Raw genomic sequence first — 18,334 nt, 5'->3', positions numbered from 1 at the left:
ACAGTTTAGTTCTAACAGTGCAGAACTCTGCACATTTCACCATACCCCATTCCCTGGCGACAGATATTTGTCCGGACTGATCTGCTCTACAACTAGTTCATGTTTCGCTAGACTGTGTTGCAATGTGAAGTACCAGTGCGCTACAAGCGCTTGAGACAGCATATCCAACAAATCTTGTTTTTATAGACCAGTTGGTGAATTCCGGCTTTCCACCACCATAATCCAGCACTTGCCTCTTAAAAGAGACCAAGACTAATCACAAGTAATGGAAACTTACTAAATTTATCTATCAAATTTACTACCTTCCCCTCTGTTGGGCATTTTGGCTGGCGGTGTATTCTCCGTTCGATTCTCTTTATCTTCTGTTTTTTCCGTTCTTTCTGGCACAGACTCTTCCTTCCTTTCAAAAAGGCTTGTCTGCAGCGGGTCTGGAGGCTGGGATTTCGGTGGGGTATCTGACCTGGTAGCTGGTGAAGATGTTTGGACTGCTTCTTCCACTGCTTCTGTAACATTGCACAGTTCTACGTAACTGAATTAACAGAAATTCTACTCTGCAGCATAGAAGAGATGCATGAGAAGTCCCCCTTACCTGCCACTGCTCTATCTGTTTTCTCTCCCTCTTTCTTGGTGGTCTTTTCATGATCTTTGGCTTCCTCATTGTGGCTCCCTTCAGAGTCAGATCTTTCTTCGCCTTCCTCCACAGGTCTGAAGTCCATCTCCTGTTCCTCAGGGATTGGCTCCTTCTGCACCTTCTACAAAGCCAACATAACTATCCATAATCCACCCAATGTAACAGGACATTTGCTCAAAGTGAACAAAGGGCCCAAGACAGCTTTTCACCTTTAAAGAGAGAAACGCTCCAGAGGAGTCAAATGTTCCCATCTCTTCTTCCGCATCTTCTAAACACCACTCAGGGAGACTGTCCCTGTCATCATCCATGCTGCCACTCCCACACCTTACTCGTCGATAACCCCGTTCATCATCTCGTTCCCGGAAATCGAATTCAAACCTCCGCCGCCGCTCCATGTGTTCTCGCCAGCCTGCAGAACGAGGGCCGTCTAAGGTGGGGGGACAGCAACTTTACAAGACAGTCCCAGGGGTAGTAGCTTACTTGGAAGGGTGAAGGGGTGGGTGAAGAGATGACAAACAGTGACAGAAATTCAGGAAGCCCCTACAGGGTACAATCCACCTATGAAGAGGCATCTTAAAGGACAAGGAAAAGAAAAGTAGTATCTTACTGTTAAGCAGGAGACCTTCAAATATTGTCCACTGTATATCCCCACATTATAAACTGTATTATGAGCATTAAAAAAAACATGTAAGGGAAGAAAGCTGGGCTACATAATCTAAAAGCACCGAAATAAGACAAGCAACACTAGATGCTGACTGAATTTACCAGCAATCATTGACTTAAAACTTTTTGGCATTTTTGTATGTATAAGATTTTATATTTTCTTTTAGGCAATCTGTAAAAGTCACATCCTGAACAAGCCACCCATGCGTTTTTCCTCCTGCCTTCAGAGACACTTCTGTGCATATACTTGAAAAATGGACTGACAACTGTTCAAACACCTTTGAAAGGACTGTTAAGACTCTTGAACAGTAATTTTTTTAGCCATGGAATACCGAAAGTTGGAATGATAAGGAAAGGGGGGAGAACTTTCCAAATTCAAGTATAAATTTTATTTCACTTTTCTTTCTTATCTATTCAGAAGATTTCTTCATTCAGCCAAGCTTAAAATCCTCTGACTGCAATAGTGCTGTTTAAACTGTAAAAAACTTACTGCTAAGGAAAACAAACCGGGAGTGAAAGGATTGTAAACAGCTTTCCAACCAACAGAAGCTATTTTTACCAGAAAGTTGCAAAGCAAAAATGAAAGCACCTTGGTTTTTAGGGGCCATGTTCTTTTCTGCAGAAAAAATGTCTTTTTTTGGTCTCAGAATTTGTGCAGTCAGTGCAGTCTCACTCACTGTTCATCAAATAGCTAGCAAAAAAGTCACAGTACAGAGAAACTGTTCCATTTGCTTCATATGAATGAGGCACGTTTCCACATCAACCCTAATACCCTAACTATTAATATTAACCATGCAAAAATCCACCTTTGTCTCACAAATACAGGTAACATGAAACAAACTCCTTCTAGAAACACTATGAACTTTAAGATTATATTTTATCAAGGAAACACTACAGATTAGAGTTTAACAAGGACTTCACTATACCATATGTGCTTATTTGCAAATAATTCCACGGTATAACTTAATCTATGCTTCTAGTTATGCCTTGGAAACAAATACATAACATTTTTGGTATGCAACACTGTCAAATCAATGTTCTGAGGCAACCTTTTTAATGTCATTAAGGAACAAAGTAAGGCACAGTAAGCTTGCGCTTATGCCACCTTTTTTGCCTGCTTTAAAGTATTTTTTAACACCTTAGGCCTGTGATGTCAACCTCCTGTTCATCAGTAACTTCTCAAAAAATATGTAAGCAAAGACAAAGGCTCACTGAAGATGCACTAATGGAGTAAATACTCCAGAGAGCTCAAGTACACTTTTGAACACTTTTAAGATTCAGCTGGACAGGGTGCTGGGCCATCTCGTCTAGACAGTGCTTTAACCAAGAAAGGTTGGACCAGATGATATTTGACACCCTTTCCAACTTGGTATTCTATGATTCTATGAAGTAATAACTATTTCATGCACCCTCTTCAGAATAGGATGCCTGCATCACACCCTGTGCACCTCTGCCCACAGCACCCTGGCCTCCAACTTCGGCCGAACGCAGGAGGTGCAGATTTCTAAGGGCCTTCTTTTCAAGTAAGTCATACATATGAACATCTCATTAAAATAATGCTCAATTTCAGAAGAACAAAAGCATCTCTAGGAACAATCAGCAACTAAGCAGGACAACAGAGTCTACCTGAAAGAAAAGGCCTGACATTGAAATTCCACTGACATGGCATCAGAAGCAGCATCAAGTTTACTTCTCCCTTCTTCATCAGAAATATCAACGCATCAAAACCAGGACCTCCTTTGGAATCTGAGGGCTTTTTCTGAGGTTTAAGTGTGAGAGGTTGCTGACAACCAGACTGCATTTCTGATTAAAGCCACAGGCAGACGTCTCCTCAGTACAGCCAGCAATGTCCATGTCAGGTTTCCCAATACGTGGAAAAAACAGAGCTATGGCCTGAACCTGGCAATGCCATATTGTACAAACAGATTAATATCTCTGCCTGTATGCTACCCTGGGGCTTGCAAATAGCTGAGCATCTTTTCTTCACCTCTCTTTTGTATAGAAGAGGAAATTTTTGGTAGTAAGAAAGAAGAAATTTTGGTAGTAAGAACTTTCTATACAGCCATAAATGGCCCATCTTGAGACCAGGCATTGAGAAGAGCCTCAATTATTTTTATACAGTTCACATCCCTACACCAGGAGCACAAACTCTTTGTAGCAGGAACCCAGAAACATGGTTTTTCAAGGTGAATTCTAAGCATTTTGTTAATTCCAGGTATCTTCAAAGCTCAAATTAAGAAGTTGGAGACTTTGTTTACCACATGGTCTGCTTCCAAAGATTTAGACACACAGCCTCCTTTCATAGCCCACATTTTCAGAGCTAGGTGGACAGGCGAAGAGATAAGTGGACCAGACATGTCCTTGTTTCTTAGTAACAATAAAAGTTTATAAAAGCCTAGTTAGAATACAGTGAGCAACTCGGGTGTGAAGTACAGGGCTGCCAATCTTTAAAGCAAGCCAAAAGTAAAAACAAGTCTTAAATTCTTGCCTGAAGTTTTTTAACCAACAGTTAGGACACAAACACAGCTTTGAATTCAGTCCCGTAGTATCATTAGGCAGCAGTTATACAATCAAGATTCCAAGTTAAAAGAAACAATTTTAAGCTAAATTTACCGTTTGCAACCTATGGTGACATTACAAGTGAAAGAAAGGATACTGGCTGCTTCAGGAAATCCAAGTACATTTCAGTCTCAATTACTAATAGCTATTTATCTCTTAAAAGTTTTATTCTCTAATTCAGAAAAGAAATTCCTAATGTATACTAAAAAACCCACTAAATACTAAACGAAAGACACAGGAATAGTACACATTACTTTTTGGGCATATATTATATATGAATCTAATTTTTATTTTGCTCAATTTTAGAGCAAGATTATCAAATGTACTTTAGCTGCTTCAAGATATTCAAGAAGCACAAAGCACAATGCCCAAAAGATAAGTAGTTTACTTGATTCACAGCAGTTGATTCAAAAATGGAGTGAACCAGGATGAATTTGAAAAGCCTTTCAAAAAACCAGAAACCAAAAAAAAAATTATATGAGATAACAAACTCAGGCCTCTCTAAAATGCTTTTCCAGAAAGAGATCTTAATAGAGCTGCTTAAGCAAAGACACAAAATCTTATCACAGAAAAGTTTTAGGCAAGAAGAGATGCTTCCTATTCCTTAAGGATGACTTGGTAACAAAAAAAAAAACCCAAAACCATCTATACATCATTCACAAGTTATGAGACCAAAAAAGGTTTGTGTAAGTATCTGATAAAATGGACTTGCTCCGCAAATTTAAAGGGCCATCATTGTATGAATGCAAGAACTGGAACAACAGAAAGAAGGGGCTTTTTAGGTAAGCAGTCATTAAATCCTTAAAAAAGATGGCTAAAAATATAAATTTAAAAAAAAAAAGAGAACTTTGAAGCAGCCAGTGAATTTAAAGCTATAATTACATTCTTCTTACAGATAGTTAACCCAGTCTAAAGATCCTATTTCACATCTACAATAGCAGTGGTACATTTACCCAGAACAACTAGCAAAACAACTTTTCCACTGTATAAGCCAAGGAAAGATGTCTTCTAATCAGACTTCTAGTCCCAGTGCACAAACAGTAGCAGAAAAAGTAGAAAACCCCATAAACTCAGACTAGAAAAGTCTGGTCATGCAATCCAGACAGTTTTCATGCTGCAAAAAAAAAAAAAAAGACAAGTTTACATCCTTCTGAATTAAGCAGAAGGAAAAAAAAGCATTATGCTTGTCTATTTTAAGGAGAAATCTGACTGATTTGCTTCTTCACTTTACTACCAACACTCAGATGATCCCTTACTTCATATGAGATATAGCCATGTGAGAGGAGAACAGTTTAAACACAGCAGGGACACATGACATCCCTTCAACTATGTCAAGGAAGTTAACTTGAGCTACAATAAATCAGACAGCAGAATCTGGGAAACTATACTTAGGGGCACAAGACTGCTTCAGCAGCAGCAGTCCATCCTCTTGATTGTTTGTGCCTATTAAAAAAAAAGTACAAAATGAGCAGATTTAGGTCAGCCATCCTGCAGTAAACACAGCTGAAGGAGCAAGAGGAATTCAAAAGCTGGAAAAACAATGGTCTGTGGGAATCAAAGTATTCTTTGCTTAACAACAGAACAAGATAAACTCAAGCCTGACAACTGCTACGTTCTTCTAAACTGTTCTCACCCAAAAGAAAAAAAAACCCAAGCAGCATACAATCTAGTAGGAAGTATGCAGAGCCAAGTCAAAGGAAGGTCCAGCTAAACAAATGACGACAGTACTCTGAAGACATTTCTCTATTTTTAGCAGGACACATGATTAGTACTATTACCTAACAGCAGCGTAAGTACAAAGAAGCACTTTAAGCCATGCCAATTTGAGTTAAACTCATTGTTTAAAGCAAGAATGTGATTAAAACCATTTTGATGGTCCTGTGGTTACTACTAACAGAAGAATTCAAATACATCTCTGACCAAAGCTGAGAGACTAGTACAATACAGCTGTCAACTCAGTCTATCTCAAAATTAGCAACTTTTCTGGAGATTCACAGAATTCTTAGAACAGGCTTTTTATTATACCTACTAAAACTAACTTGTAAGTGAAGTTAAGTTAGTTGTCTACTACAGCGAAAATTCAAATAAGCAGTAATATTTCCTATGATGGAAGATGAATTTTCAAAGCCTTCCTCAGAACATCTTCCAAAAAAGTTGAAGACATGAATGAACTGCTGAACTTTGAGGTCTATGCTTCCTTTTAAGCTAAAGCATGCAGGCTTGTACTTGCAGAACACTCCACTCCAGGGTATCATGCTGCATCTGATCATCATGAGGTACAATCGTAGCTGGCCTGATGCCATCTGCACTATATAACAAAGCAGCAGTGTCTAATGAACAATCGTGACCAAACATTGGAGAAAAGAAAATGACATTCTTGAAAATTTGCCCCTTAGCCCTGCTCTAAATAAAAAACATCTGATTATAAATCTAGCCTTGGGCTCACTGCTATATTTTAGTACAAGCTAACAGTTGTTTGAGGACAGAGTAATATGTAGCTGTGGAGAGGGTTAGAAACAGAGGTAATGGTTGCTCACAACCATTATAGTACTGAAGGTCCTTTGGGATGCTGAAAAGGTTGATAGACCTATTGCAAGAACAAATGTGACCTAACTCAAAAAGAGAAGTTGCCCACCTCAGCCCCCAAGATGTCCCATGCTTCCTTTGCTTCCCTAGGAAGATGTAACAGTAGAAGAGCCACAATCCTCCCTTGCTTCCCCAGAAGCCTTCTGCAGCCAAAAGATACCCAAAACCAAGATCCCACAACAGGTATGACTGGCTAGCAGGATCTTTTCCAAGTAGAAGGATATAAATAAATAACTACATTTCAGTTATACTACTCAAATACCAAGCTCAGCTTTGTATTTCTCCTGCAACTCTAGCAATTCAATGCTGGAAAGCAAGTGAACCAGACTGACTTTGTCAAGCCAGGGAAGGGTAGAGTGACACCAAACAGATGCCTGAAATTCAGGGAAACAAGACATCCTGTAACTAACTACAGGATGCATAGAGCAACATCTTTTGATATTTTCCAAGGATGCCTCTTGGCATTGCAAACACACCTGGAAAACTAGAAAGCAGGCCAACAATCTGAATGGTTTAGTGTCAGCATCACTCCACAGCCTTAGATACGCTATCTAATGTGGGTAATTTCTTTCCCCTTGGCATCACAGCCACAGAGAAAACAGTATTATTAAAAAGCCCCCTGATTTTACCAGGCACATACACACCTGGAGCACAACACCAAGTACACACCTGAAAAATATTGTTCCCTTAAAGATGTGAGGGTACTGAAGACATTAAAAAGAAAACAAAGGGCACATAATTTCATGCTAATCATTTTGTGACCAAGAACCCCACGTATGCCAAACCAGCAATGATTGAAACCACATGAACCTTACCTATTTTTGTCCCAAACTTCATGCCACCTCCCTTTCCTCTGCTTTCCCCATGCCCTGATTAACCCAGGGCCCTTTCCCTATAACCATGGCCACATTTTTCTCCAGATCTCCTCTCACCTGGACTGTGAGGGCGCCACCTCTCACCATCTCTCCGTGACCCAGCCAGTCGCCAGCCTCCATCATCATCTTCCCCATTTTGTTCCTCCCTGAAGATGCGCCAGTTCTCGCTCTCAGAGCGTATAAATTCATGCTTCCTCCCCGTTGTTGCTGTCCCACCTTCCTCAAAGTTTGGTCTCACTGCAAAGGAAACACATGCCAGTGAACATGTGTCCCATGTTTAGGAACCTAAAAACAAAAGGGTTGAAATCTTGCTCCCTTAGAGGCAAAAATGCACAAGCAGTAAGTGGTGATAGGAACCTAGGAGAAGAATAGAAGTTAATGGAAGAAAACATATTACACAGATTTAGGAAATACCTCCACATCCCTGTGTACCTTGGGATGGAAAGACCAAGGGAAAAAAAAAAACCAGAAGTAAAGCAAAGCATACAAGAAATTATGACATGGACAGGAAAGACAGAGGAGGAAAAGACAACAGTTTAAAAGACACAGGGAAACATAAAAGGAAAGAAGGCAAAGTGTGCAGAGAGAAAGAATAAACTTCTGTATCATGAAAAATCTCATGCTAAAGGAAAATGGAAATACAATAAACCATAAACATTATACACATTTTATATAAACTAAACATATTTGCTACTTCTATAATAAAAAAGATACAACTTTATTTAATCCAATATGACGTACAGCATTCTTGCAATGTTTTAGCAAAGACTGAAAATTTATAAACAAGAAAAACATATTAGTATTAACATTATCCTGTGAATCCATCTGCTGGAGGGCCAAGGTCAGCATATTAAGAGTTAGGAACAACTACGCTTGAGCTCAAGGACGAGTCTACCAGAAGCTTAAGAGATAGAATAGTCTTTTAGTTCCTAATTTACATTACATTATATTTAAAATAAAGCATTTAAAATCCTCAAGTACTTAATGAAGAGCAACACTGTCACAAAAGGATGATGTAAATACTTTTATAAAAAGAATCCACACCATACACCAGGTAACTCAGGGTAGACATACATGCTGCTTTCACTGTTGATTCATCCTGACAAGGATACACCACCACCAAAATAAATGGTAGTACTAGCTTCAGGACTTCTGGATTTTGTATTTCTTTTAATATGTTTAGCTATGTAGCACCAGAATTCTTAGAGGAACCATGGTGATGCCACTTCTTCACTGATACTATTAACCAGTGTTAACCTGCAATTGTGTGCTTATTTACAAAAAACACGTATTCAAGTACTACAGAAAGGTTTAGTTAATCTTCCTTCTTAGAGTCTTAAAATCCAAAAATATAAGATGATATATAAGATGATATCTGGTGAAGACTGTATAGTATGCCTGCTTGCTTAGACAGGAAAAATGAAATAAAGCATGACTGGGGTGGAAAGGGACATTTTAAAGAATTTAGTTTAGGAAAGACAGGAGATTACATTCCCCTTTCTTCATATCATGCAGCTTTTTCAGTCAATGAAAAAATGAGGGAACAGAGCACCTGAAATTCTATGGCATATCAAACCTCCTTTTAGAACTCAGAAATTCTTCCTACATAGATATGCTGCACTCTGGAGACAGGAAACACAGTCTTTAGACTTTGCCTATATCTTGGAGAAAAAACAACATCCCTTCTTCACCATCTCAAAACACTGGAGGAAAAAAAAACCTTTTTCTTTCTCCAGCTCAAAATTTTCCACAGAATATTGTTTTAGGGAGGGACTATAGTGAGAGAGTACAGGTTGAATTCAATCCAGCATACAAAATCCAAGATGTTTCCAGTTTCCCATGCTCCAGGTTCACATGAAATCCTTTTACCACTGTCACAGGAACAAGTTTCCACAAGAATTTTCAAGATGGCAGGGCCCTTGACCTATCAAGTAGACAGGAGAGGCAGGAAACACACCAATGTTTAAGATGCAAGAGTTCCGCCACCCTGGTGACTACCTGAGGTCCTCAGGAAAGTAACTGAAATACCTTCCTCTTATGTTGTTTCTATGTAAAGAGCTAAAGAAAATTGGCTAATTTAAAGTACATCATCAGTATCAACAGGCAATCTCAGCTATGAAGCCTAATATAACCCAGATACACGTTTACTTCATTGAAGGGAACATCTGGCTAAAGACCACTTCTGTACTTGCTAGGCTTTGAGAACAAAAATTTTAAAACAATGTATTTTAAAACACTGTCTTGTGATACTGGCTCCAAGTAAAACAAGTTTGCTGGAGACACTCAACTCCCTTCATTTGGTAGGTGCAATGTTGGCAAATTTACTTATCTGGAATGGATAAACCTTTGCAGATGAAGGTCAACCACATTCTGTTTTCCCATGCTTCACAGAAAATAAAGGAAGGCAGCAAGCTAGACAGAAAAATCTAAGTCTGGAAAATACAGGGGTTTTTTAATTTTAGATCTCTGAAAAATGTCATGTAGAAGAATGTAACAGGAAGTACAGGGAAGCCTCTCAGTATTGCTCCTTGGATGGGCTTCATGTTGTAGAAAACTAAGAGACAGAGCTACAGAGCTAAGTCAGCTGAAAGTAAAACACACAGAGATAGTGGCCCGGGAGAGAGCTGCAATCCAACAGACCAGATGAGCGTTAAGACCCAGACGATAAGGAATATGCCTCATTCTTTCTGAGCTTATTTTTAAAATGCTATAAGAAAAAAGTATTTTTTTTTTTTAATTCTGCAGCAAAAGACACTCATTTTTCCTCACTAAAAGAGTAACCAACAGAAAAAAGTTACCCAATTTGCTATTTTGGGACTAGAAAAATATTATTTTTAGAGATGTATCTATTATTTTCAAATTCATAGCTATTACCTGATGTTCATTCAGTAACATTAATTCAAGAGATTTTAGACTTTCCCAATTAAATGAAATAACATCTTTTTTTCTCTATTGTTAAGTTCAGTTAAGATTCTGGAGACTGCTCTTTAACACTAGCAAGCTATCAGCTCACAGGCTCTCTTCTGCTCTTCCAAAAACATTTGGAAAAAAAAGTTACCTAAAGAATATTGTGAAGTCTACTTTGCCACTGAATATCCATATGTTCTTCACCCCTCTGCAGATATATAGATGCTATAGGTATACCCAAGGCAACTCATGTTTTCTTATTCCTTAAGACAACTGGTTTTGCTCCCAAGAACTGAACTACTGAAGTCAGGTTTTGTATTCTGAACTTGCAGAAAATGGCATCCCCATCTGCTGCTGTGGGTTATGAAACACATATCTCTACAGAGGTGACAAAACATCAAATACTGCTTGCTGAGATCAGACACAAGTGGGATCCTGCCCCCCTCTGATTTTAAGTTCTACAGCATGAGAAATCTAAGAAAGAAGACAAGAATCGATTATAAGGGGTCAGTATTGTATTTATCTGAGGATGGTATCACCCATGATTCTGAAACCTTTCTAAACACAGCAGCACACCAGTGTGTCACTTCAGATGACTGTTTCAATGCCACACTTCAGTGGAATTAAGAAAGAAAGTGCAGCGTATCATGACATACTTAATTTTCTGGTACTAGGACACCATAGCAAGCAATATTCAAAGAGAGCAACGTATGTGTCAAAACAGATCTGGCATGAGATGATCGTCAACATTAGACAGACCAGCCAAGAAACTAGTTCTTTTCAAATACAAACCAGTCACAGGTTAAGGATCAGAAGAAGAAAAAAAAAAAAAAGTCAAGCTACCCAAGTGACAGAAAGACTATGACAAAACTGTATACAGGAATACTCCTACAGCTTACATCTAAATTCATAACTTCCAGAGTCCTAACATATTGTCTTTGCAAACTGTTCCTAGACTTGAGAACACTCATTTCAGCTGAGATTACTTAGGTCACAGAGTCATCATTTGGCAATGTTTTAAGGACAAAAAAAACTAAAATGCAATCTATGGTTTTGCCTTCAACTAATTGACTGGACTTCCTGAAGAGAAGGAGCAGTAAAAGGGCACCTCTGTTCAAGTCTGTCACAAAGCCAGCAATGGTGTTTACAGAAAACTTCAGATAGAGCCTAGTGGTATCTAGCCAAAAAAGCCTACAGCTGTGCAACACTGAGTTGAAGGGAAACTAGCTGCAAAGAACAAGACTGGGATTCTGGGACATAGCCCTGTGGCAACAGGTTTTTGAAGAGGACTTACTATCAGAATGGCAAATAACTTCTGTTCTCCATGCTGTCAGTCCATGTTTCCTATGTCATGCTCACCATTTGGAGAGAATAAACAGGAAAGCAATAATTGACAGCAATACTGTTTCCTCTAAAGAGGGGGGAAAACTAGGAGAGTCTATTAAGTGTTTTGACTTGCTCTCTTCTTTCTGCTGTGTGCTACACGCTTCCTCAAGAAGAGGATAAAAAGAAAAAAAACTTTGCAGCTAGTGTTTTTAAAGGAATTCAGATAACTTTGCCTAGATGTGTTATTTCATAGCTCATTTTACAGAAAAATAAAATAAATGGCCTTAAGATGATGTTTCTACAGGACTACCTTTCATTAGGACAGTATTTGACATGATAGGGACACTATAGGAATACATACATCATGAAGTGACTTGCTTGTAACTGAAGTCAGTGACAGAGATCAGAAGTTCTGATGCCCATTTCTAGCTTCACATTTTCTCTCTCTCCATAAAAATCTCAATCTCAATAGTAGGTCTCAAAGACATACTACTCCAATATAACTTTTTCTTTTTTGCTAAATTGACCATTATCCACTGTCATGAACAAGTAAATTAAAAAGAATTAACAAGAGAGTTTAATTCTGTAACACATACCTGCAAATCATGTACTGTAGCTATTTCATCTGCTGTATGATTGTGTTAGATTGTCAATCCATTCAGTTGAATCAGATTAGAAAACCTGTGACTGGACACCATATGCTTTCTACTGTACAAAATACAAGTATTATTTTCCTACAAACTGTAAAAAAAAATTCTACTTGTAAATAAAAGAGGCTGTCTGTAGCAGAAGCTCAACTTTGCTGGAGTGTACAGGGAACGGTGAAGGGCAAGTCACATTGTCCTACAGGCTTGCCACAGTGGTGGGAGTCCCCTTGCACTACATTATTTGTCTTGGTTCTCTGAAGGTCACACTATGACCATCGCAATTTTCAGTGCTATGCCTGAACATGTATTAAAATGTTCCATACTAATGAAGCAGAGAATTAATGTTTTGTAATTCAGGGTTGGGGGGAAGGTTAAAGAAAAAAAAAAAGAAAGATTTTGTTTCCTAAGCAGGAAAGTCTACATTAATAATTTTCCCAGCAGGCCTTCAGTAGTTTTACTGCAAACAACCACAGCCTTTGTTTCTCAGATCCTCTTACATCTGACATTCGATCAAAGCCCTCACATCAGCAGCTCACCAAGGGAAAAAAAGAAGTGTGAAATACTACTGTATTACAAAGCTGTCCTCAGAGTTCGGTTTAGTAATCCAGCATGCTGACCACTCTGCATAGTCATTCAACTAAAATATCTTCCCCAAACAACCCTTCTCATTTAATAACTAAGAGAGAAAATAGCTTAAGTGGAAGTGCTTTAGTTTACTGCATGGAATCAGCAACCCACCTAATCTGCATGGTTTCATTCTTAGGCTTTAGCAAAATCCTGTGATTAATTCCATGTTTTCACAAAGGAGCAATGTGGAGATGGAAGAGAAGTGGCCAGATCTACATCTTCTGACCAGCATTAAGCTACAGTTCAGCAACACCCTCCAGAGACCATAGGCTGCAATATTAGCTGCAGCCCACCTTTCTGTTAACACCAACACTCAGGAGCTTGGGACCTAATGAGAAGAGGAAGTGGCACTAGACACACAACAGTGAGACACAAGAGTTTCTCTTTTCACCTAAACTAACAGTAATTGACACCGGTTAGGGAGAAAGTATTGGAGAACAGTGTGTGTTTTTCAGCAGCAATATGGGAACTTTATCCACTCAGCTTTTCCAGGGGAATTTTGGCCTTTTCAACTTTAACATAAAACTATAAGATTATACAAACCTAAAAAATTATCCTGATTAAGGAGGTGAGGGGGAAGGCACCCCTTCTCCAAGTGTTTGAGGATTTCTCCTTGGCTGCTAAGGGTTTGTGTTGGGGTAAAGAAACCCTCCTAACAAACCAGCATTCTTTTCCACATGATCAGAGTTAACCAGCCCCCCTGCAGGCAAAATGACCAATCAAATCAGCTTCAGACAAAAACCACCACCCCCCCCAGCACTATAAACACAGGAGTGAGACATACAAACCCATTTTTTATTTAAAAAAAAAAAAAAAAAAGATCACTACCAACCACTTGTGGGAAGTTTCTTGCCAGTGCTAAGACTAATACACAAGACCAGCCCAGTCCCTCTCCCGGAGCCCAGGTATTCCCCTTCTCCTGCACAAAAATCCTTCGAAGACCGGTAAGTACACAAAAAAACTTAACTTTTTTTCTTTTTCTTATTGTACTATTAGAGATTGTTCTGTCATTCTTTAATCAAAGTTGTTTTCAGGACACAGAGTTTTATTTCTAAAGCTTGCTAAATTAAGTCACCTTAAACAAAATGGTTTCTGATTCCCCCCCCCCCAAAAGAAAATGCTCTCAGATGACCACAGTCATAACAGCATACAGAGCAAAATCAAAGTCATCATGCGATCTTTTTTCAGAAAGCTTTCAAGATAAACAGTGCTGGAAAGACTCTGCAACACTCTGCAAATGGGGCATTTGCGAGCCTGCAGCTAAGGTAGCCGGGTGTTACCTGGCCAAGTGGTATGAAAACGTCATCCTCACCTTTATGCTGCATTCATCTTAACTCAGCATTTAACTTCAGTTCCATCACAAATTTAAAAAAACATGAGCTTCACCTCTTCAGGTCTGCTTTTACCATCTCTAATTATATCGCATGCCTTCAATAATTTTCAATCAATGCATTCTCTGTGCTTATGGACACATTGTGAGCTAACACTGCTGCCCAGGAAACCATGTGCAGGCATTGAGTATGAACTCCAATGTCCTAGAAAATTGTCATTCTAAACAAGCCATTGGGGAGTTCGCATCACACAGGGCTGGACTGCTCTTCAAAAACAGCAAGTTCCAAAAAAAATGGATGGCAGCAGACTTCTATTACTACAGCCTTATATCAAATAAAATCATCCCTCTTAACTGTAAATTTACTCCTCCATTAACAATACTTAATTTTGCATTTAAGTTCCTCTATAAAGATTTAATATATATTAGCATATTTTAAAGTCTTAAACAACATTTAAGCAAAGTCTACCTTGGTAAAGTTTTTCTGCTTCTCTAAAGGTAGCCAGACTAGTTGGTCCACTCAGATGCTACTTCATAATCAAGAATTAGGGTTCATATGGATCTTCACAGTATTTTCAGCACGCTCTACTATGTGAAAATATATTATACACAAAATGGAGCATTACAGATATCCCTAAAGAGAGTATATAAGCAGCCTTGCTTTCTGTACTAAAAAAAAAAAGAAAAGACATTCTCTCCCATTTTACCAAAATTTGGGGGGGGGGGGGGGGCTTGGTTGTGGTTTTGTTTTTGTTTTTCAGAGTGCATTCTGTAGTAAACTGTCACAGGTCAAAAGTACAAGCTCTTGCATCCTATACTTTGTGGCACTTGCTTTGAAAAGTATGACTTGGGCTCAACAAATCAAAGCTCTGATTTTCACAAGATTTACTTATATACATAACAAGTCCTGAAAACTGTTATCTTAATTCTGCAGACTGCTCAGAAAAAACAGTTTTCTTACAAACTACTCCCATTCATCTCACTGAGGCATTAGCACCATACCTAAAGGACAAAGATGTTTGAAATTTTAACTATCCTACTAACAACTGTAGCATAAGCTTTCAACCAAAGCAATTATTCTGACTTAATTACTTCCTACATTTCTAAGATTGCCCCTTAATGTAAGTTATATGATCCAGTCATGTCATCAATACTGAAAAAAACCCCCTTCATTTCCTAATATTAATGTCAGAGCATCTCAAGGATTGCCATTCAATCTAAAAATAACAATACTGAGATTTTAATATCAAAGTGCCTTTAAAAAAATTATAAACTTAGTTGGTTCTTGTTGCAAAGTGCAGAGGCAGCAACACATCTGAATGATCACAGCTTAGAATCCAGAGAAGATGCTTAAATCTGAAACTAGTACAAGATCGTGTGGATCCAGGTCAAGTAAAGAGGGAACATACACATTCCCAGAGGGGCATGCCAGCACCACCTGGGTTCTAATAAATCTTGAAATTATACTACAGTTGTAAGCCATTTTTGCAGTTACTCCCAGCAAACAGCAGGTCCTCTTGACCACTTTGCTGTCATAATGAAGAAATGCACTATAAATTGCCTCAAATCCCTTCCACAGTCAATTAGAACAGATTTTGTTATGAGTAGAAGTTGGGCAGGTAGGGCAGCACTGCAGAAATCTCCCCTGAACACAGCTCCACATAAAGGCATTCAGGCTCCTAAAAAGGTTGCAGGTGCATTAGTGTACTGAGCTAAGAACAGGCTGGAAGCATTACTTTAAATGCCTTCAACTGAGAAGGCAAACAAAAAGAAAATGAAGACACTGCTGCAAAAGAGTCCCCCTGCAATCCTACCGGAGTGTTAGCAGCTGAGCTTCTGCTGTCAAGAGAAAGACTAAGCAAGAGGAAAGAAGAGGAAAGCAACATGATGGCACCAAACAGCAATGTAACAAAGAGGTGTTAGAACACAAGGAAGATCTCAAACAAAAAGGCAAAACGTGGGAGATCAGCATGCTAGATCATGAATTCCAGAAATGCAAGCAATATCCTAGAGCTGTAAGGCAAGGTTTTATTGCACATAAATCATCAGCAAGCCAGGTCAGTTTACAACCTGTCCAACTGCTAGGTAAAGGGAAACTGTGACTTTGATTTAAAAGTTAGTACTCACCCTACCTTGACTTGTCTTCGAAGAGTGTATAGAAGAAGGAAGCCGGAATGAAGGACAATGATGGTAAAGAGATTTAAAAAAAGCTAAGAACTGACATAGACACTGGAGTTGGTGATAACCATTTAATTTTCAATAGACTGGAAACAAGAAGGATTAGACACACTGAATTCATGATAAAAGACCGGTCACCATGCCAATAGAGATTTAGAAAAGTCATTTCTGACAGTTCCTGTCTTTCCAGTCAAGGGCTATCAACTGGGAGATGGAGGGAGAAGGAACACCCCAAAGCTACAAGTTTCACAAGTCAGGAAAAGCAAAACCAGACAAACAGCATAACATAAAGGTTAAGAGATTACATTAGATAAATCTGGATTAGAAACACAGTATGTATTTAGCAGTGGAGATGAAGTGTTCTCCAACAAACAATGCAGAATTTTTCTTTTCAAGTCGAAGTTAAATGTTTTTCCTAAAACATATGCTGTTTGAAACTGGGATTAATGTGGGGACACCAAGGACCATGCCAGGCAGGGGATCAGATGGTCCAAATTGTACTTTACAACTTCATTAATTTATCACTAACAAGGAAAGCAGGTATTTCTTTTTTTCAGTACAGTGGGTAAGGAAAGTTTTAGACAGAAGACAGTAATTCTTTGTAAATTCAAAGTCATATCTACTCTTAAGTTGACTCTGCTTTTGAAAATACAGAGGACTCATCCTCCAGCCTGAGTAAACTATTTCTCACAGGGCAGTTCTTTTTTCACCTCTTATTCTAAACCAACCGCATTGCTCTGAGAGCCTATTAGCAGTTTCTTACCCATTTTTCCCACTCCAAGTTGAGACTTGTGGCTCTTAAAGCCATCAAGAGCTTTTGCAAAACAACAGTTTTAGAACCCAAGCTTACAAACTTCCAATGCTATCACTGCCACCAAATTAGATACCTAATATTTTAAACAGTCCTAAACAAGAAAAATCAGAGACCTATATCAAATGAGACAAGAGCAGTAACCTGGTTAAACTCAGCAGGCAAATTTCCCTGCTGGCAGTCTCAAGGAGCAGAGACGCCAGACTGTTGTGATGTGTGCTGCTGGGGGCTAATGGACATTCTCTTTCTCAAGTACCTTTGAAATCTGTCAGTAATGGATCCTCCCCCATAGAAAAGACCCCAAACAACTTGACAGTGAACACTCACTAAATTTTTTTTAGAGCTTTAAGTCATTAAGTGATTAATCACCACCCTAGAAAGCTCTTTAATCAACAAAATTGAGACCCTGCAATGCTGACAGCATTTTGCTCTGAGTAGTCTGTGGCACTCAAGCATGCTACCTTAGCATTGATGTGCAGAAGGTCTGAAGTGCAGCCAAGAAAAATGTACCACATTAAGAGAAAAAGGAAAAACATACTTAATGTACGTAACTGTAGAAAACGCTTCTGTCACCGATCCGTACCAAGTTCATTCTCACAGCATACGTTTGTTTTGCAAACACAAATTAGTTGGAGGCTATGAAGCAGATGCTGCCCTCAAAGTACCATGAGAATTTACACAGGCACACTAGTTCCGTTTTTTGGTTTTGTCTTTTTTCCAAGAATGCACAATGTTTACACTCAGAGACTTTTCTTTCTGTAAGTGTTCCCCTCTATTCAAACAAGGGAGTGCTTCTTCCAAGTACTGCTTTTTCTATGATGATAAAACCAAGGCATTGTACACAACTCATTTTGAGCATGGTCCCCATCATCCTTACCATTCAGAGATGCCCATTTTCCAGCTCCTTCAAAGCATCCAGAAGGCATCTTCTAAATCTTAGCACAAAGACTCTGCCCTACAGACACATCACTAATTATGCGGTTCCTGAAGCATTTAAAATTGTATTCAGCTTATTGTAAATTCTGTAACAGTGCAGCAAGACTTAAAACTGTCATTTAGACAGCTATATGGTAGACCAAAGATCAAACTCGGATGAAGACAGGGGCGTCATGCTATGAACTGAATGGACTACAATCAGAATCCCCCAAGAAAAGTAGCCTAGTACTATTGACTGGGAGAATCTCAGTAAGCCCA

At 38.8% G+C, this 18,334-nt stretch overlaps 1 protein-coding gene across 14 annotated transcripts in view; it reads right to left on the bottom strand.

The window, feature by feature from the left end:
• The window catches only part of GIGYF2 (GRB10 interacting GYF protein 2), a 79,457-nt gene that overhangs the window by 21,884 nt on the left and 39,239 nt on the right, over positions 1-18,334 (bottom strand). For 6 of the 14 annotated variants that reach the window (XM_069791873.1, XM_069791875.1, XM_069791880.1 and 3 more), the window contains 4 exons: positions 7,372-7,551; positions 841-1,058; positions 590-752; positions 303-521 (listed from right to left, as the gene is read on the bottom strand). In XM_069791873.1, coding sequence (XP_069647974.1) covers positions 303-521; positions 590-752; positions 841-1,058; positions 7,372-7,551 — 780 coding nt within the window. The remainder of the gene's footprint in view (positions 1-302; positions 522-589; positions 753-840; positions 1,059-7,371; positions 7,552-18,334) is intronic. The other 8 variants (XM_069791876.1, XM_069791881.1, XM_069791878.1 and 5 more) reach the window with 4 other exon arrangements.

This window comes from Haliaeetus albicilla, chromosome 9, assembly GCF_947461875.1.
Source record: "Haliaeetus albicilla chromosome 9, bHalAlb1.1, whole genome shotgun sequence".
Classification (NCBI taxonomy): domain Eukaryota; kingdom Metazoa; phylum Chordata; class Aves; order Accipitriformes; family Accipitridae; genus Haliaeetus; species Haliaeetus albicilla.
This window is presented reverse-complemented; position numbering and strand designations above follow the sequence as displayed.